Genomic DNA, 18,735 nt, shown 5'->3' with positions numbered 1-18,735 from the left:
TCACCCACATGGAATACATCCCACACTAATTGATTGCCTTAATTAAAAACCCCCATTGATTAACACTTGAAAAAAGTTTAATCCTTCATTTTTGTAAACTTTCTAAAATTAAAAAAATAATAACAATTACAAATTTCCAGCTTTGTACACCCGATTTGTGAAAATTTTTTCGTGTCTGAAACACATCTTTGTCTTCCAATAAAGTTTCCCATACTACTACGTAGAGAGTCAGACTTTCAATAATCCCTCCAGTAATCCGGTGTTTATAGGCCGGTTTTCTCCGAGCATAGAAGAGGAAAACATATCAGTGCGCACATGTTTATGAGCAGAAGTTTGTTATTTAAATGAGCTTTTTCCAATCAATTTGCAGTAATTCGGCGATTTCGTTAACCCAGTACACCCTGGTGTGATATGTGCCAGATTAGCGAGAGTCTACTGTGCTAATAATTCATATCTATTAGTTCTAGAAAAATTCAATTCTATCAGCCTTTTTTGTTTTGCTGGTATTTTTTCAGTTTTTTCCCCTCAATTTTTTTTTTTTTTTTTTTTTTGCAACACTGATTTTAACCATCCTCATGCCCTGCTACTGAAGACAATGTCCTGTTTTCAGGAGAACTAAGTGGGCTATAGCCCAGGGCGGCAAGTTCAGAAGGTCGGCAAATTTGGGGATTGAGTGGCCAAGAAAATTATCAAAATGGGAGAGAAGGGTGGTGAAATTTTTATAACCCTCAAGTATACGAACCTCTGCCCAGACAGGAAGTGACCGGGTCAGTGAGTGACCTAGAGAGTTTGCAAGCACGTGAATGAGCAAAAGCGTGACTTGGAGCGTAAGAATGTTAATGACCAAATGAGTGACATAAAGAGTGAGGGACCAGTCCAGTGAGTGGCCTAGAGTCAGCCGTCTGAAGCGTATACTGGACCCTAGGAAAAAAGTAATTTTTCTGAGGCCCCCTACCTGGCGAGACACGTTTACTTTCAAAAATTTAAACCAGAGGCTCCTTTGTATTTGAGGCTCCCGCCCGCGGGGAATGCGTTAAGACAGCATTGTCTAGAGCGCGTGTAAGTAACGAAACAATGACCAAAACCAGCGTCAAACATGTGAGTGACCAAAACAGGGTGCAAACATGTAAATGACTAAAAGAGTGACTTTAACACAGGTGTACTTGCAGGAGTGGGGGGGAATAACATAGACTAGAGTGGAAGAAGGGCGGTGAAATTCGTGTAGCCTACAGGCGGCAAACCGTAAATGCGCTTCTGACTGAACATCAAAATTACTCTCAATCTCCTAACATGAATCTCTGGTTCGGTTTCAAATAAACAACTCATAAAGGATGCAAGCTTTAATTTGGAACCAACTTAGCACGAGTTTCGGAGAATTACTAATCAGGAAATATAAAATCTTGGAAACACACATGCACGAAATTCTGAATGGTAAATCTTTCTTATTCGAGTAGAAAGTCAAGGCAAAATATGAAAAAATGTTTTTTAAATATGAAAATATAACATTGAAAGTTATTGAAACAAGTATAGACTGTTTTCGATAACAAGAAATAATTGACGCATATTTCAATAAAATATGTGGGTACTAATTTCTCTGCATAATTGTAAAAAATCTAAGAGTAAAAAAACTTCCTAATGAAATTCTGTAATTGCGAAATTCTATAATTAGCTAATATAATTTCTTATTCAATTTTGTGCAGACTATGGTTGTCAAAAACCTATTCAAAAACATGGTTTATCGCCGCAGATACGTTAAATAGCAAAAGCTTACTTTCATGCAAAATGGAATGATTTTCACTAATATTTAATTATGATTATCAAGTGCACAATATTAATTTTCAGATTTTTTGTCTGAAAAGATGGTGGTTAAATTTAATTCCCGCGGAACATCCGACACCATATAATCAATTTTAAATAGTGGATTCCACTTATGACGTTCCTCAGGGCCGAAACGTGGGTTTGGTGCCCCGGGAGCTGGACCGGAGGGGGGGGGGCGTGAATTTCAACCTTTTACCTGCCCTTTAATATTACAAGGAACACCAAGATGCTGACGAAACATCTGGTTGCGGAACTGCTCTTAGAACCTTTTCCCGTTTAGTGCGATTCATTTTCGTGGTCCCATCTTCAACTAATGCTCAGACTATAAAGACGTTACAAGCGGAAAAACGGAAATATTGATATTTCCCGTTTAAAGCGTTTTTCCGCTTCAACGACTTTTATGGCGGTTTTTGGAAAAGCGCTATAAGCGGGATCCACTTATAACGTTTAATCCAGCTACTTATTTCAAATTATAAAGGCTTTAATTATTAGATGGGGCCGAGAACTATATTTTCATAGACATTATAGAGAAGCTATGTTCAAATGCTCACCTTCTGCAGCAGGGCTTTTAAGCTACGTTTTTTTTTTAGTGGGAGCTTTGCTGAGATTTTTCATACTTTTAGGCCCCACCATAGTGAATTTGTAGAGTGAAAAATCAGAAAAATGATGAGAATCGTCCTGAGCCGTGTTAGCCTCACCCTGTGGGGGCCCCTGTTAATGTCATTATCAGTGAATCCGTAAGCGAATGCAGCTTCATTCGCTGGGAAAACCCCGGATGAGCTACAAAAGTAATAGAATTAATTTTCTTAACCCATTTATTTTTTCATTTTTACTCACCGAAAATAGTTTTTTCGAAGATACGGCCATTTTTTGATCTACGTCAAGTTTGCGTGTTTCAGGACTGAATTTCTTAAAAAAAAAGAGATACCACAAGGGCTAGAAAACGATGATTCATCTTATTGGATGGCTTGTTGTATTGCGGGGAAGGGTGTAAATTTTTTTGCCTCTCTACACCAGCCCTTAGGCGCTAGAGGTATGTTGCAGCGAAAAGGCAGTGTGATGGCCGGATCGCATGGAATCCCTGTAGAGCCTTGGTGGGAATACAATTGGCCCTCCTCCGGGCTTCTTTATTTTTCGACATAACCAGCAAAAGAAAGCTCAAGGAGGAACTTCTTCGAGTGCACAAATTTTTGGGAAAGGAACTTTGAGAAAAAAAGGAAATTAATTTAAAAAAATTAAGGATTAATAAAGAAAAGGTGAGGTAATTGGAGTTATGTTTGTTTGAAAGCTCTTGGGAGTGAATGACTGATCGAAATAATTTTGGATGTTACACCAACATAAAAAAAATACGAAATTTGTATTTTCAATTAATTAAGAAATTTAATTTATTTCTTCAACGTCAGAAAAAAAAACCACGCATGTCCTTATACTTTTTTCAAGTTTTAACCTTTACTATAACATCAAAAACTTTTTTCTAAAAGAATGTGCAGCACTCATCAAAATTAATTTTAGTGAAAAATGTTTAATTCCATTTGTAGTTGTCGCACAAATTTTCAAGATATAGTGGTTTTTCGATTGTGTCCTTAAATTTTTTACACCACCTTAAAGTCAACGGTTGCAGAGGCAACGGCTGTTAAAAAATTTGCGACACCCTGCATAACTTAACGACACAAACAAACATTGCGGTTTCGTTGAATAAAATACATTTATTTTTACACAAAATATGGACAAATAATAGCAATAAATTACAAGCTTCGGCATCTTGGTTTCCCTTAACATCGTAAATATTTGATAACTCACTCTTGAGATAATATATTATCATAAACTTGATGCAGAATACACGTAACAACTTATTTTTTTTCTGCGTAAAATCCTTTCCAGAACTTATATGTACAGCATTATGTATCATTTTCTGAGCGGTAGAGATCATGGAAAAAAACATTCCTTTCTTTTCTTGGTTTCCAATCCACAATAGCACTTGATGAATCCCAAAATAAAATTTGGTGGAATTTTCAGAATCTTGAGTGAAATGTTAGCAAAATTACTGCGATGTATTCGCTAATAATTTAGCGACAACTTGCTGCTGTCGTAGTTCAATAGCAACGGAATATTGCAATAAGCCTGAAGACAATCTGGGTTCTTAACGTTGTTTACTTCTGGAATGGTATTTGAGCTGATGATCTGTTTGACGAGTCGTTCCATTTTCTTGCCGTTCAGATTGTACTGGAAAATATAATTTAAATTAAAATGTCATTTTTATTTCTGATATTTAATCCTTTAATCGGCAATGACGAGAGATCTCGTCTCCATAAAAGCATCTTATTTTAGCATTAACACATGCCCAGATATTTTGTAAAGTTAATTTCTCAATGGAAAACTTTTCCCGTATAACTCCTTAGTTTGTACATGCTGCAAATCGGGAGAAAGCCTACTGCATTGAAGGAGATATGGCATTTTAAGGGGGGGGGGGGTTTAGTGATTTCTAATTGCCGCCTAAAGGTTTCAAAAATATTAGTTTACACAATTTTTTGTTTACTTGATGAGGAAAATAACTTAATAAATACAGTAGTTGAGTACATTAATTTCAAATTATGACCAAGAGAGAGCCATTGTTCCAACAATCTCATTGCTATTTAGCCTCGAACGATATACAGACCATATTCTGATTAACCTGTGAATATACGGTAGAACTGCTCTCATGTGTGAGCTTTATAAACATCATTTTTCTTCATTTATTTCTTTATGAAATAAAACTCATGGGTTAAAAACAACTTAGAACTCATTTTCGTAAAATCACAACGTTAATGCAGTACTTCGTGTTTGTACAGTGTGAATTTCGACTGATATGTCAAAAAAAAAGTGGATTGCCGAATTGCAAAATACTCTAACTTATGCCATTAAAATTGATTTTATTCAACAAAAGAGGCTTTCCTATAACTTATAAGAACCCTCTTTTTTCATGGTCACCCCTGCTTTACGAAATATTTTTATGTCCCACTTGTGGTCGCAAAGAGGGGTTTTGCTGTATTTACTAATTTTTGAGAGCTTACCGGAATATCAGTGATAGGCAGTATAACTTCGGGAACATGTAAAACAGTCAATTCCTGGATGATATGCTCGTGTATTTTGTTCACGAGCTGCTGGTTGAAATTTCCGTCCCTGGCTTTGACGAACAACACGGCTCTCATGTCTCCCTTGTTGTTGGCCTGCTGGACGCATATGCTGTCTGATATCTCTTCAATTGTGTGGACTGAAAAGAAAACGATTGCGCATTTATGATTTCCATCGAAATATATTTTACGTAATGTTTTTGAGAATTTCCCGTATCAAAATTCTCATAAACACAAAAAATTTGATGAGAAGTACGAATACAGCGGTGAGCGTGAAAATAATACAAGAGTAATAACATGTAGCTTCAAAATTCCCATGAACCGGATCTGAATCGTTTCAATTTCATGAAGCGGAACATTTACTGGCTAATAACAAAATATTTCTTCAGTGATTACGAGAATATTATTTCAATGCCATCACTGGCTCAGCCTGGCAAGATATCAAAATTTTAACAAAAAATAGAATCCACACACCGATGCAATTCAATTGACCCCGAATACAGTACACGCCGCTAGTAAAACTACCGGTTAATAAAATAAAATCAGCCACTTTATAATCAAATCAGCCACTTTATAATCAAATCAGCCGCTATAAAATTTAATCGTTAAAACGGAATCGAATCAAGAGAGAGAAGCCCACGCAATCATATAATATAATTTCCTTTTAATAAAATCAAGCCACTGCTTAAAAAAAAGCTGGCATAGGTTTGGTCTGCCTGCGCCATTTTCTATGAAAAAAGTTATTAATGTCAAATTTTAAGCAAAATTCATATAGTGACTCTGCAAAACAGACTAATCCAAGTATTTCGAGAAAATCTAAGCAAAATTTGCTTGGGAACATTTGTATAAAAACCAGCTTCAACATAGTTATATAATGACGCTTCGATATCTCCTTGAGATGGGAAGCGGGGTGTGTCTGGTCCTTCATTGTTCAACGTATAAAAACTTGGTACTATACACTATATGTCATAGTTTAATTAATTAGTAACAAACTATATTTATTAACAAAACACCAATTCATTTATATAGAGTGTATTTTACTTTACAATTCATTTGCATAGAGTATATTGTACTTTACATTTGTATAGAGTGTATATTACTTCACCGAAGTTTTGGAATATATATTTTTAATTTTAGGTTTTTTGATTTGCCGGTTATAAAAATCAGTAGCTTAACAAAATTAAAATCGTCAGGATAAAAGTCCAAAGCACAGATATACTTTCTCACACTAATTTCTATTATTAATGTGATTCAATTGTAGCATCTTAAGCATTTTTCACTTCTGTGTTTTCGTTATTGTATATTTTATATAACTAAAGACAGTATAATAATGCCCCCTTTTTTTGTTAGATGTTTGGTACTTACTCGCCCAGTAGATAACTTCGGAGCTGAATCTTTCACCGAACTGTTTAATGACTTCATCACTAAAAATTAGAAATGGTAAAATTCAAACAACGTTCTTGTTAAAATCAATGAAAGTATATTTTCAAACACTAACAAAAAAACTAATCCGTACGTGCACTATCGTGAACATTCCACAGGGGAGTTTCTAAAAAATTTTGATTACATAGATAGAGGAACGTTATGTGTGTGTGTGTATATATATCTATACGTGACCCTAACGCATTTATGTTCTCAGCGTTATGCTTGTTTCGTGTTATACTGGTGGTGGTGCCAGCTTTCTTCCATATTTTGTGAAAGTATTTAAGTGAAAATATCGAATGCCTGTATTTTCATGTTATGAAAGCATCGCGTTGAAGATCCGTGTGCTCTCTGCGAGAAGACTTTTTCAAATAGGAGAACAGATTACATTCGCTCCTCGAAAACAGCAAAAAACCAATTTCAAACGACCACTACTCTTCCGGCAATGAACAGAAAACTGCAGATTTGTTTCAAATAAAGAATTTTCCAACTTTTAACCTGCTAAATACGTACATTTTATCACTATAGTATCGACATGCCAGCTGTATATATTGCTACGAATATTAGGTCTCCCCGAGATTTCTCGGGACAGTAATCTCCTGTTGCCTAACCATAAATGTCAAGATATGCTCGAAGCTTCTAGATTTGTCTAGAGAATCTCTTTTGACCTTCGGGAAGTTTCTCCACCAACTTGGTAACGGAATTCTCTGGAAACTCTCTCGAAGATTCGGTGAGTCTAAAAACGATGTACGGACAGAAAAGGGAGAGAGTCAGTGTTGTTAGACTAAGTTTAACGGAGATTCTTATTTGTCGATCGCGTTCTATCTGCTTGTAAATACATGTACAATAGCTGTTTTCTGTGAATAAATCTGTGACGTCCTTTTGAAAACTGCTTCATCTCTCTCTCCTCTCATCATTTCAAGGACTTGTACTTGACATTATACGGAACAGCATATATTTTTTGTTGGTAGATATTCAGGGCTTGCTTCTTATAATAAAATAAGTATTTTTATGCACTCTAATTGGCTCAATTTCAAAAACCCTCATTAACGTAAAGCGTTTCTCACATATCATTGTAAAATAATTATTGAAATAAATACCTTCTGCCAATGATAATGATTCCTTTCGTCACGGGGTCGATATAAATCTCGTCGTTTTGTGTCCAAACACCTATGGATGAAGTGCCGATTTAAAAATGATTAATATGATTACCTAATTGATCTTATAACTAAAACTTTCTATGATTAAATGACGGTTTTGAATTCGGAGTTTCTAAATCTGATGCAAAATTTACTTTAATATTTACATATGGCATGCAATTAGTCTCAATACACAGGGTATCCCATATCGGGGTAGTTTAAAAATTTCAGGAATCTTCAAATATTTCAATGACTTACTCTTACACGAAGGGGGATATTTTTTGGTGCCGAAAAAAGATTAGTTACAATTTTTGTCGATAGATGACATTGCACAAGACCAAATCACCGGAAATATGCAAATCAGAGAACTAGAAAATACGGGGCGTGACATTTACAGCTCATTTCTAAACTTTCCTGTGACTGGTGATCACATAAGGTTTTCATTGTGATGTTGACATTGGTGGATAAAGCACTGTTGGGTTGGTGAAGTTGTTTTAAGTCGAGAGAGAGAATCGCTGACTTTCTTGTCTTTATTCCAAACCGACCTCAACTCCTGTCTATCGCAATGGGCAATTTACTAAGGAGTGAGTTGTGTCGGAAGTGTGAATGTGTATACCTAACAGTCCGACTCCCTATATAGTGCTGTGTATGATTTTTTAGTGCTGCCGTGTCTATATTTCAGAAGTGAAGTGTAATGATTGAATATGTGTAACATTGTGGGCCATTTGCTCTCTCTCTCTGGCGAGACTTTTTTACGGGAAGATCGGCTCGCATTCGCGCCTTGGAGTTGGGAACTACTGAAAACCAACTTCAGCCGACCACAGCTCAGACGACACGAAAGCTTTACGAACGTTTCAGACGCAGAAGAGATTGAAGAAAGGTTCGAGTTTAATCATTTCCGCCGCACTGATTTCCCAGGCCCTTTATCGACAGAAATTGGAACTAATCTCTTTTCTTCACCGAAAAAAACTCCCCTTCGTGAGAATAACTTTTCCGCAAACCCCAGTCAAATATACCGATTCCTTCAATTTTTGTGAATTTTTTCTAAAATGTCATGAAAAGCAGTCACTATATTATCTATCTCTCTCTGCTGTATTTATTATCCGCATACCTTATCAAAAGCTCCATTTACCTGGATATCTGGAGAGATAGAGGTCATGTAAATTGCGATTTTTGCTGTCGTTCCATACACCGACGGGAAATGACGGCGTTGGGGTGGTTATAACCATTTCACCTCGTTGTCCAACAACAGATTTACCTAGAAATTGTCAGAAGACTATCTTGGTATTTTTCTAAATAACACTCATCAACGCATGAAATTTATGAAATACCATTTTTAACAGTGATTATTACATTGATATTTCTCTACTCAGCAATTTTCAGAATTATTTGATTCTTAAAATTATATCTTACCGTTTTCGTCAAAGCATTTGATGTCGACTCCAAGTGCTGGAGTTTGGATCTCGGCGCTATATACGGGAGTGTTGTAGTCGAATCCGGAAAACACGCCAATGACCTCCGTGGCTCCTAAAGATTATATATGAAGCGATAAATTTCATCAGAAACAAAACAGTCTTATTCGAATACACAACCCCCCGATACTTCAATGGGAGCACAATCTGAATATAGTTTTGCAGCAATTTTATTTTCCGTTGTTGCAGGAAGTTTCTCTCTCAATTGTGTTATGTACCGTCAAACCGAAATATACCCAGGCCACATCGCCATCGTGTTATGTACCATTTCTCCTCATAACAGAAATTCAAATACAGCGCATGCCGCTTAACGTGATCACATTGATATTCGGGGTTTCTGATAACAATACCCGATTGATAACTATATCCGAAAAATCCCGGTTTTAAGTACGGTGACTAGGTGGCCCGTTTGTTAGAATGGGAAGCATATGTGAACACGGGAAAGCTCCGTTTTTCTTCCCCACCTGACCTGGTTTCAAAAATGTTAGATCGTGACGTTTTTTTCCTGTTTTTTATTATTTGTTTTTTCGAAGATATGTTTTTCCATTAAGCTAAAATGTTTTTTTTTATTCAGAAATTCTTAGGAGTTAGAATGGAAGTCTAATGTTTTTCATGAATTATTGGTACATTTTTAATGCACGTCGTTGTGAAAATCTTCCAGCTGAGGAACTGCGAATGTGGCGAGTTAAAAGGAACTGACTAAGAACTGAAGAAAGGTACTTTTTTCCTTCACCTCTTACACATTCCTTCACGAAAGGATGGCCATTGTAAAAGCATTGTCATACGTACAGTATATGGATCATAGTGGATATTACGGCTCGACTAGGACACTAATCTTAGCAAGGAAATTTTTGTCAATAACGGAGCCTTTTGGATCTGTTACATAGTCGTACATGTTGATAACGTTATAGAAAAAAAAATGAGCCTGGTTCAACCTTAGCTTCTAATTATGCAAAAAAAAAAAAAAAAAAAAAACTCTCGACACGGAAAAAAAACAACGAATCGAAGTCATGATAACTATAAAGGAATTCTTTCCATTGTTATGCTATTGGTCCGATATTATTCGATAGCCTTGTACGATCTACTCTATGTTATGCTGCACCAGTTTGGGGTTTCTTCTATGCTGATATGCTGGAAATGGTTCATACGAGTTTTCCAAAAAAGTTATTAAATATAAGCAAATATTGTCCTGGTTATCTTGTTAGACTTGAGCTTGGTCGCCGCCCCATTGCCACTCAAATGTTTAACAACCAACTTATCACTTATTGACTCAGGCTTCAAAAAATGGACGAAAATCGTCTACCAAAAATTTGCTTTCTTGAACTCTGCCGTCACACAGATTCGGAAAACTGAGCAAATTCAGTCAAGACCCTTCTGAATAACTGCGGTCGACCTAATATCTGGTGCACACAGACTCCTTACCTCACTCCAGTAGTTCTAACATCCCTTACTAATAATTATACTGATATCTGTCTAAAAGAAGACAGATTGTCTGCTTCAACGTTATTTCATTTTAACAATAATTTTGAATTTTCGCTGTCCCTACAGGCTTACCTTCTCTTCAATCTCCCCTTGGCGGTCCGTAAGAATATGACCAGGCTTCGCCTTTACCCTTTTATACTTTATACTAACAAAGGTATATTGCACAAATTTAACCCTGACGAACCTTGTCAGTATTGCAATCAACTAAATAGCTACAAAATTATCTTTTTCACCTTCTTAAGGAATGCACATTCTTTGCCCTTCAAAGACATACTCATATCTCTAAATACCTTCGCCATATCCATTCCCGCGATCAAACTTTTATCTAATTTTTAGCAACCCCTCTCCTTCTATATGTCTACATTTTTTTCGATTTATCGAGGATATATCAAAAATTGTATTTTTCTTGGGGCAGTAGTTTTGACGCCCTCCCCGTTTCTGTTTTCCTTTGCTATCCATCTCTGCCCATGCGTCCACACACAGGTAAGATTTTATTTATTTTTCAATCCATTTATCTGGATTCGAGACTGCATTATGCATGTATATATTTATTTTTTTGTTTGAACCTTATGCATTTGTTTCTGTCTTGTGTGTGTATCTCCAATAATTTAATCACTTATATTTGTACTTGCCATCCACTGGTGTACTGATAGGCACGATTGTGCAAATTATTAAAAGTTCAGTTCAGTTATGCTATTGGTCCGTTCCGTACTTAGTAAAAGTGATAAAAATACCCAAAAGAAAACACTACCAGTGATTATACTAAGCGACATAAACTGTACTGCCTTAATTGACAATCAGAACTCCATTTGTCTGTACTCACCGTACAAGCAACCGACAAAGAGGTCCTTCTTCACTCTATTGAAAAAATAATCGATGTTCTGTATTTTGACCGGGCTCGCACCAATCGCTACGATTTTCAAGTGGTCCAAGTTACAATTTGGTCCTGAAAATTGGAAGGTTTGAATCATCAGATTCACATTAAAAAATTAGAAATTTGAATGGGTTTCTTTGTTTTTGTTGTGATTTAGGTATAGGGAGAATCATCACCTGGTACTATGTTGTCCTTGTCTATTTTATCAACGATACTCGTCACGAAGAAAACGTAGGACACTTTGTACTTCGATATGATGTCCCACATGTAAGTCGGTGAAAGGTAGCAGGGCAATCCATCATACAATAACACTTTCGAACCCAAAGCGAAGGAAGCCACGTAGAGGTTCCACAAGTTCCATCCACACTGTACAGATAAGTCGGGAAAGAATTCAAACATAATTAATATCCTAGGTAAAGAAGTCAATAACAGCAGCAAAACAAAGATATTTTCTTGAATTGGCTATTTCTAGTCACTCACAGTATATGATTCATATTTGTTATACTCACGGGATGAATGGACAAGATAACATCGTCTCGAGAGAAATCACAGTGCAGTCCGAAGTCTCTCAACACTGGCAGGAACGTCTTCGCGAAAAAAAATGAAGGAATAAAAATACATAAAAAGAAATGAATAAAAATAAATATCAAAATAGCAATAAAGATGAATAAATATTAAAATATTAATAAAGATATATATAAAAACAAATGAAGATCAATAAAAAAAAGGATAAATAAAAATACATGAATTTAGATCAATAAAAGTACATGAATTTTTTTTTTTTTTTTTTTTTTTTTTTTAAATTAAACAAACACTTTTCGACCCAAAGGGATATAAGAAACCTTCCATGGGTCGTATTGATACATTACATAAAGAATTTCTGGCAACATACATAGATATATTTTACTACATTTGCTGCATTCAAGTCACACCAACTATATTACCTTAAAAGTTAAACTATAGTCTGATATGTCGAAATACAGATATATTTTCTTACACTGATATGTCGAAATACAGATATATTTTCTTACACAACAAAAATATAAACAAATTTTACTCCTTATATCATTTGCAATTGCATTAACTATCGAACGAAACGAACCGCTCCATATCTGCTATTTCCAGTATACGATCCTTTATAGTCTTTTTAAACATATAAAATGATTGCTGTTGTCTAATAATATCATCAAATTCTCTACATATTCTTGGAGCAAGAAAACATATTGATTTTTTGAAAATTGTTAATAAGATAAAGAAAGAAATATAATTAAGATAAAGAAATAAAAATAAAGATAAAGGAATAAAAATAAAGATAAAGGAATAAAAATAAAGATAAAGGAATAAAAATAAAGATAAAGGAATAAAAATAAAGATAAAGAAATAAAAATAAAGATAAATGAGTATAAAAATAAAGATAAATGAGTATAAAAATCAAAAAGAAATCTCAATTTCAACTCTAAATATCAAAACTAAAAATCAATCATGTGATCTATCTAGCTAATACAACTTTTTCAAAAAAGTTAATATCCGAATATCATTTATTTCTGTTTAAGAACAATCCGAAATCAAATAAATTGAATGAAGTAAATTTATAATTATATAAATCACACACAGGTTCCGTTTTAATGATAAACATATATCTAGAAAATTGCTTATTTGACGTAAAAGTTATGTTTTTCGAAACAAATTTTTCAGGTGTTTAATGCTATAGCTAAATTTTGTGGAATTGAACCGTCAAATAATAGCGCAGCTCTTTCGAGAATGAAGATTTTGAAAAAAAAAATGTATTATTATTTAATTAAAATATTATTAATAAGACTCGAGCACTTATTTTTTTTTAAGATTTTAAGAAAAATTTGGAGAGAAGACGGTGACATTTCGGCTATAAGTGTAAACATTTTGCAGAAATAATTCTGCTAATTTTGCAGAATAATCTAACGTTTATGGCACAATTTGCGTTACATAAAAAACAACCATATTTCAACGTGAGCATATCATGACCCTGATATAATGAACTCTCATTTAACGAATTTCACGATCGTAGCCCGATATTGCATATCGTTTTATCAAATTATCATCACGTATATTTTTCTAGCACTTATCAAATTTACCAACGAAATTCAGGTAATAATCGTGAATCGCTGGTTATTACCAAGGGTTACATTTTAACAAACGCACCTTTTGTGATTATGCATAACAACCGAGAATAATAACCGATTATATATAATAACATAATAATAACGCATTATGTATAATAACCGATTTATCATATTCACCTATTGTAACTTATATAATTGGAAATTAATTGTGAATTATTAGACCCAGAAAACTGACGGTCTTGAATCAGTTTTAAAACCTACACGTAGTTTCAAATATACTAACATTTTATACATACACACTTATATATTCAAACTCATACATACTCCTGCGGAATGAATCAATCCTTTCGGTAATCCAGTCGTTCCAGAAGTGAAATTGATGAATACTGGATAATCAAACGGCAGCTGCTCAAACTCTATATCCGGAACGTTGCCATCAGCATCCCGTCCGGATTCCAGGAACGTATCCAAGAAACAGCTGAAATGTAAATAAAGGCATTTCATTAGACTCGAAACATAGGAATCGATTCTTATATCTTTGAAAATGAATTCCGGTTATTAATAATTTACCTCCGCTCGATGAAGCTGATGTCTTTTTTCTTGGAATCGCTCTTTGTGGGGACAATTATCACTTTCTCCAACGAGTCGCTGCCTGAAACACAAGATCCCCTGTCATTAATAACGCATTGCATAAGAAAGACGTTCTGTGTGTCACACTTGTCCGTTTTTTTTTTACATAACAGATAATTTTCTATAGTGCTTGTCATAAAATTGAAATCGGAGTAATCAATGAATATATTTTTATTTATAAAGAGAACACACACACACACAAAGAGAAGGGAGAAAAATCACTAAAAGAAGCCAACTTGGCGATCACAAAATTGTATAATAACCCTTTCAGACTCGAGCATTCATTTTTTGGAATTCTCAAAATGTTTTTGCATTTTTGATACTCAAAACATATATTAGAAACAAATGTTAGCAAACCTTTATTTTTCAGTTCTTTTTAAATATTTTTTTCTGTGAAGAAATAATCAATTTTTTTCAGTCAAGATGATGCAAGGTATATTCATCTTCACATAAAAAACTTTTCCAGAATTTTATTGAGAAATTTTATCAATATATCACTCTTCCCCCCCCCCCCCGCAGATACTTTCTCTCTCTTGGAAGTCATCTTAAAAATCTCCTGAAAGTTGAACTTGAAGTGCCACCCACTGATGAAAACTCCCAAATTTCATATCCACTATTTTTCTAACTCAAAGCTTACATAATCTTTTGAATTAGGGCTTAACTCCCTGAGATCAAAATGAAAAATTCTACAGTGAGGGAAAGAAACCCACACATTTGTGGCACCAGGGTCTGAAAGGGTTATGATATATAGAAAAAAACTTTAGCACATTTATAAACGAGATAAATGCAATAAATGAAAGGGAGGGGAACACATGCATAAATCTGATGGTGGCAGTTGCGGTGGGAACAATATCATTTGGTTGCAATACGTTAAATTTTTTCCCCAAATTTTTGCTACAATGAAATAAATAATACTAAGAAAAACCTCAAAGAAATCAAAAACGATTTTGTTATGAAGTGTGATTATAAATAAATTCGAGAAAAGTAACCTGTGAAATATTTAGACAAAGAAACAATTCAAATGAAAGGAGTGATAAGGGGAATATTCGGAAAGAATTGTTCTACGTCAGTTTGATCATAAAAAGTTATTTTTTATTATATATATATTTTTTTTAAGTTAATATAGAAGCTGAGTTGTAATTAATTTTATTGTAGATAGTGTTGAAACGAGATAAGTTAAGCTTATTTCAATTTTTTAAAATTAATTTTTGAAATTAAGTAAATTTTCTATGATATTTTGGGGATCATGTAAAAATGTTAATAGATAAGTAAAATTGATTTAAAATCAGGATAGACTTGAAAAAGTAGAGTAAAGGTGCCGCAAAGGGACGATATTTAGTCTCATGAATTGATGACCTGCAGTCATTCAAAAATTAATCTGATTATTTTTTTTTAAGGTAAATCAGTGGGTTTCAAATTTAACCCCCAAATGCCCTTAATCAGGCCCCCAAACTGGTAACCCATAAAGCATATGAGGATGAAGAATTAGCAATAAAAGCCTAAGGGAAAACGATGAGCTGATATACGGTTTGAACTAATAAAATCCGAAAGGCCGGGATTGTACTGTAAAAGTTTGATAAAAGCTCTTTTATAAAACTTGAAAAATCCAACCAATAAGCATATCGGTTACATTCCAGAAAAGGCAACTGATGAATCTGATAATTTTTGTAAATTTTTTATAGTGTAATCCCGGTCTAAATTAGATATCGAAGTATAGAATGAATATGGTGTATATGGGATTTCCATGAATTATTTATTACGTTTTGTTGACCAGTTTGCAAGGGTAAAAATTATTGAATTCGGTTTTAGTGATATTTAGTTTAAGACAGCAGAAAACCAATTCCTAATTTTTTATCATTGTTAATAATATTAATATTTTTCTATATATAAAATGAAGACCATGTCATCTAAAAAGGTTATAATTTTAACTGTTTAATTGTGCGCTTCGAGCCGGAAAATTAAAACTAATTGAGTTTTGAGCCTGCTGAACAGAGATCATTGAATATAAGGACAAGAAGGAGTCCGAGAATCGATCCCTCAGGAACGCCGTTACAAGGTATTAATCTTCATTAGATTACTGACCTTATCTCCTCATTTTATAATTTTCTGCCCATTACTTAGGTAAGCTTTTAAAAGATTGAGAGGAGTACCTCTCACTCCTAAAAGTTTTTAATTGTTCGAGAAGGATTTTATGAAAGAGATTATTTTATGCATCAAAGATACTTACTGCTAACGATATCAGGAATGTTTTGCAAAAGCGTGCTCTCGATTCCGTTGCATTTCATTCTGTCCACCGCAATGAGAAATTTCGGGCTCATTATGTTGACGATCTTGGATGCCGCCTGTCACATATGAGATAATTCTAGTCATTCATTTTGTCAAATACGATACACTTTGAGGCTGAATCGGCACTTGTCAGAACCGAAAAAAAACTGTAAACACCACTCATATACAAGTACAAAATTAATAATAAAGCGAAAAAGAAAGAAAAACAAGAAATCCACTCTTACACTACCCATCGTTAATAAAATCACCAGTTAATAACATAAGCCGATTTATAAAATCAAATTGCAACCCTCAATTAGTGGAAATCAAATCAATACCAATCGATTATAATATTTACGTTAAAAACACCTTTTTAAAAGGTGGGAATGACCAGCACAAAATAAGCTTTTCCGTTAGTTTATGCCGTTCTAGCCCACCTTTTCTTCGATTTTTGAATTCAAATATGTCAGTGAATATTGCGGTTAAAAACATAAGATTTTTTGGTTCAAAAGAGACAGGGCATGAACTTTCTTTTTGGAAGTTCTTTTAGAGGATAGGGAACCGTATAAAAAATTTAGATTTTTTTTATTTTGTAACGCCCTGTATTTTCGGTCTCAAAACACGTGCAGGGTGATTTTTGAACACATTTTGAATATTTTCTTTAAATTGGAACCATACCTCCACGATGAACGGTTGACACGATGAAGGCCGAATTAGGATTTACAGGACACCATGTATAGCGAAAGTTAGAATTTTGAACTTGATGAAAAATAACAAGTCCGGAGAAAGTCAATAATGAAAAAAAAAGATTTTATATTTCTCATGCAATCAATAGTTTTAGATTGCTTTGCATAAATCTGATCACGTGATTTTCTTCCAATGTAGTGTTGTGATCAATTTCATGGAGTTTGTGAACAGTGTTTCGATTACTAAATTAATAGAAACAACAATTAATATACTTTTAAGTAGAGTAAACATGGAATGTCCCTCACCTTAGGTCCATAGAAAGGCAGTGGTCCTCCCCAAATGCCACCCAAGCTCGTAGCTGCCAACATTGCAAAAACTGCTTCTTTCCTATTCGACATGTAACCTGGAATGTTAGATCCACTAATGTTAATCGATCAATAAAGCACAATAACTTCAACACCCCATCCCCTCCCACACACACACACACACGAGATTATTTCATATATTTGTAAGATAAAAACATCAATTTTTCCAATAGAGGATAAGATATATAATTTTGAGGCAAGATTAAGCAGTATATCCCACGTATATGACCATATAAAACCTAGTTTCAACGTGATAACTCACTAGTTGTCTAAAAAAACGAAATATCCGGAAGTGATAGCTGCATATTACTGACTGAAATATAACCTGACACTCTAAAAGGTTAGGTTCGGGTCACCAGCCTTAGGAAAACCAAAGGGGTCACGTGCCCTCAAATTAGTTGATAAACTCTCCATAACTTACGTCTGACCTCTTAAAGCTGAAACGACGTTCTAGTTTTGTAACTGAATTTTCTTTTTATTTAATTTCTGAGACGGTTTCAGAGTATCAGTTGATTCATTGTCTTCGACAAAAGAAACCCATTCTGCTAAAAATTGGTCTAAAGTAAAAATTGCACAACCTCAGGCCCGCCAAGGGGTTCCATCCGGCCCGCGAAAGGCATTCCGGTAGAAAAGAATAATGCACACACAACACGATAAATCCATAGGCTGGTCATATTTCCTCTATAAAAAAAAAAATTAGGGAAAATAATGTTCATACGGGATATCACCATTTATCGCAAACAAATTGCAAGTAAAGTTGTGAATTTATAGCCAAAAAAGATTACGAAGGAAAGCAAAATTGCCAATTACAGTAAAAAAAAATCATGAAAGACAAGCAAACTTGCCAATTATAGCCAGAACAAAATTCGAAGGCAATTAAATTTGCCATCTATCTTTAAAATTGCCAATGCAGGAAAATTAGAAGGCTACTGTATGCCGAAATAAGTAAAAAATATACAGGTTTCATAAATGTGAAAAATGAATACATGTGTATATATATAGCTGTGATTAATTACGTCATAATAGAGTCATAAATATCATAATATAATTTATGAGTCGTGAAAATAATCTTAATTCTGGATTTGAAAAAGTTCAGGTAACCGTTGTTGTTGTGTATATATATGCTCACAATATAGTGTATATATATATATACACACATACACAGTCGAAATCCGCCAAGAGACAGGAGGAATCACTTCGTTAAAACGAAATTTCCTTATACAGGAATTCAAGGTTAACTAGCATTGTTAGCATTGTTCCTATGTAAACTTACATGGGGGATTAGAAAAGTGTTCGTTAAAACGAGATTTTTGCCATAACGGTGTTCGTTAAAACGAGATTCGACTATATACGTATATAATTTTCTGGCCTG

At 34.3% G+C, this 18,735-nt stretch overlaps 1 protein-coding gene across 1 annotated transcript in view; it reads right to left on the bottom strand.

The window, feature by feature from the left end:
• Nucleotides 1–3,507: 3,507 nt before the first annotated feature.
• The window catches only part of LOC149070523 (acetoacetyl-CoA synthetase-like), a 62,989-nt gene continuing 47,761 nt past the window's right edge, over nucleotides 3,508–18,735 (bottom strand). Inside the window, exons 7-19 of the mRNA XM_089249071.1 lie at nucleotides 17,304–17,401; nucleotides 16,274–16,388; nucleotides 13,987–14,068; nucleotides 13,741–13,894; nucleotides 11,827–11,904; nucleotides 11,494–11,683; nucleotides 11,267–11,389; nucleotides 8,903–9,016; nucleotides 8,622–8,747; nucleotides 7,451–7,520; nucleotides 6,294–6,352; nucleotides 4,869–5,068; nucleotides 3,508–4,041 (exon numbers count right to left, since the gene is read on the bottom strand). Coding sequence (XP_089105197.1) covers nucleotides 3,877–4,041; nucleotides 4,869–5,068; nucleotides 6,294–6,352; nucleotides 7,451–7,520; nucleotides 8,622–8,747; nucleotides 8,903–9,016; nucleotides 11,267–11,389; nucleotides 11,494–11,683; nucleotides 11,827–11,904; nucleotides 13,741–13,894; nucleotides 13,987–14,068; nucleotides 16,274–16,388; nucleotides 17,304–17,401 — 1,574 coding nt within the window. The 3' untranslated portion in view covers nucleotides 3,508–3,876. The remainder of the gene's footprint in view (nucleotides 4,042–4,868; nucleotides 5,069–6,293; nucleotides 6,353–7,450; nucleotides 7,521–8,621; nucleotides 8,748–8,902; nucleotides 9,017–11,266; nucleotides 11,390–11,493; nucleotides 11,684–11,826; nucleotides 11,905–13,740; nucleotides 13,895–13,986; nucleotides 14,069–16,273; nucleotides 16,389–17,303; nucleotides 17,402–18,735) is intronic.

This window comes from Pholcus phalangioides, unplaced genomic scaffold, assembly GCF_987345545.1.
Source record: "Pholcus phalangioides strain wild (caught in Gottingen) unplaced genomic scaffold, Ppha-v1.0 ptg000021l_1, whole genome shotgun sequence".
NCBI lineage: Eukaryota > Metazoa > Arthropoda > Arachnida > Araneae > Pholcidae > Pholcus > Pholcus phalangioides.
This window is presented reverse-complemented; position numbering and strand designations above follow the sequence as displayed.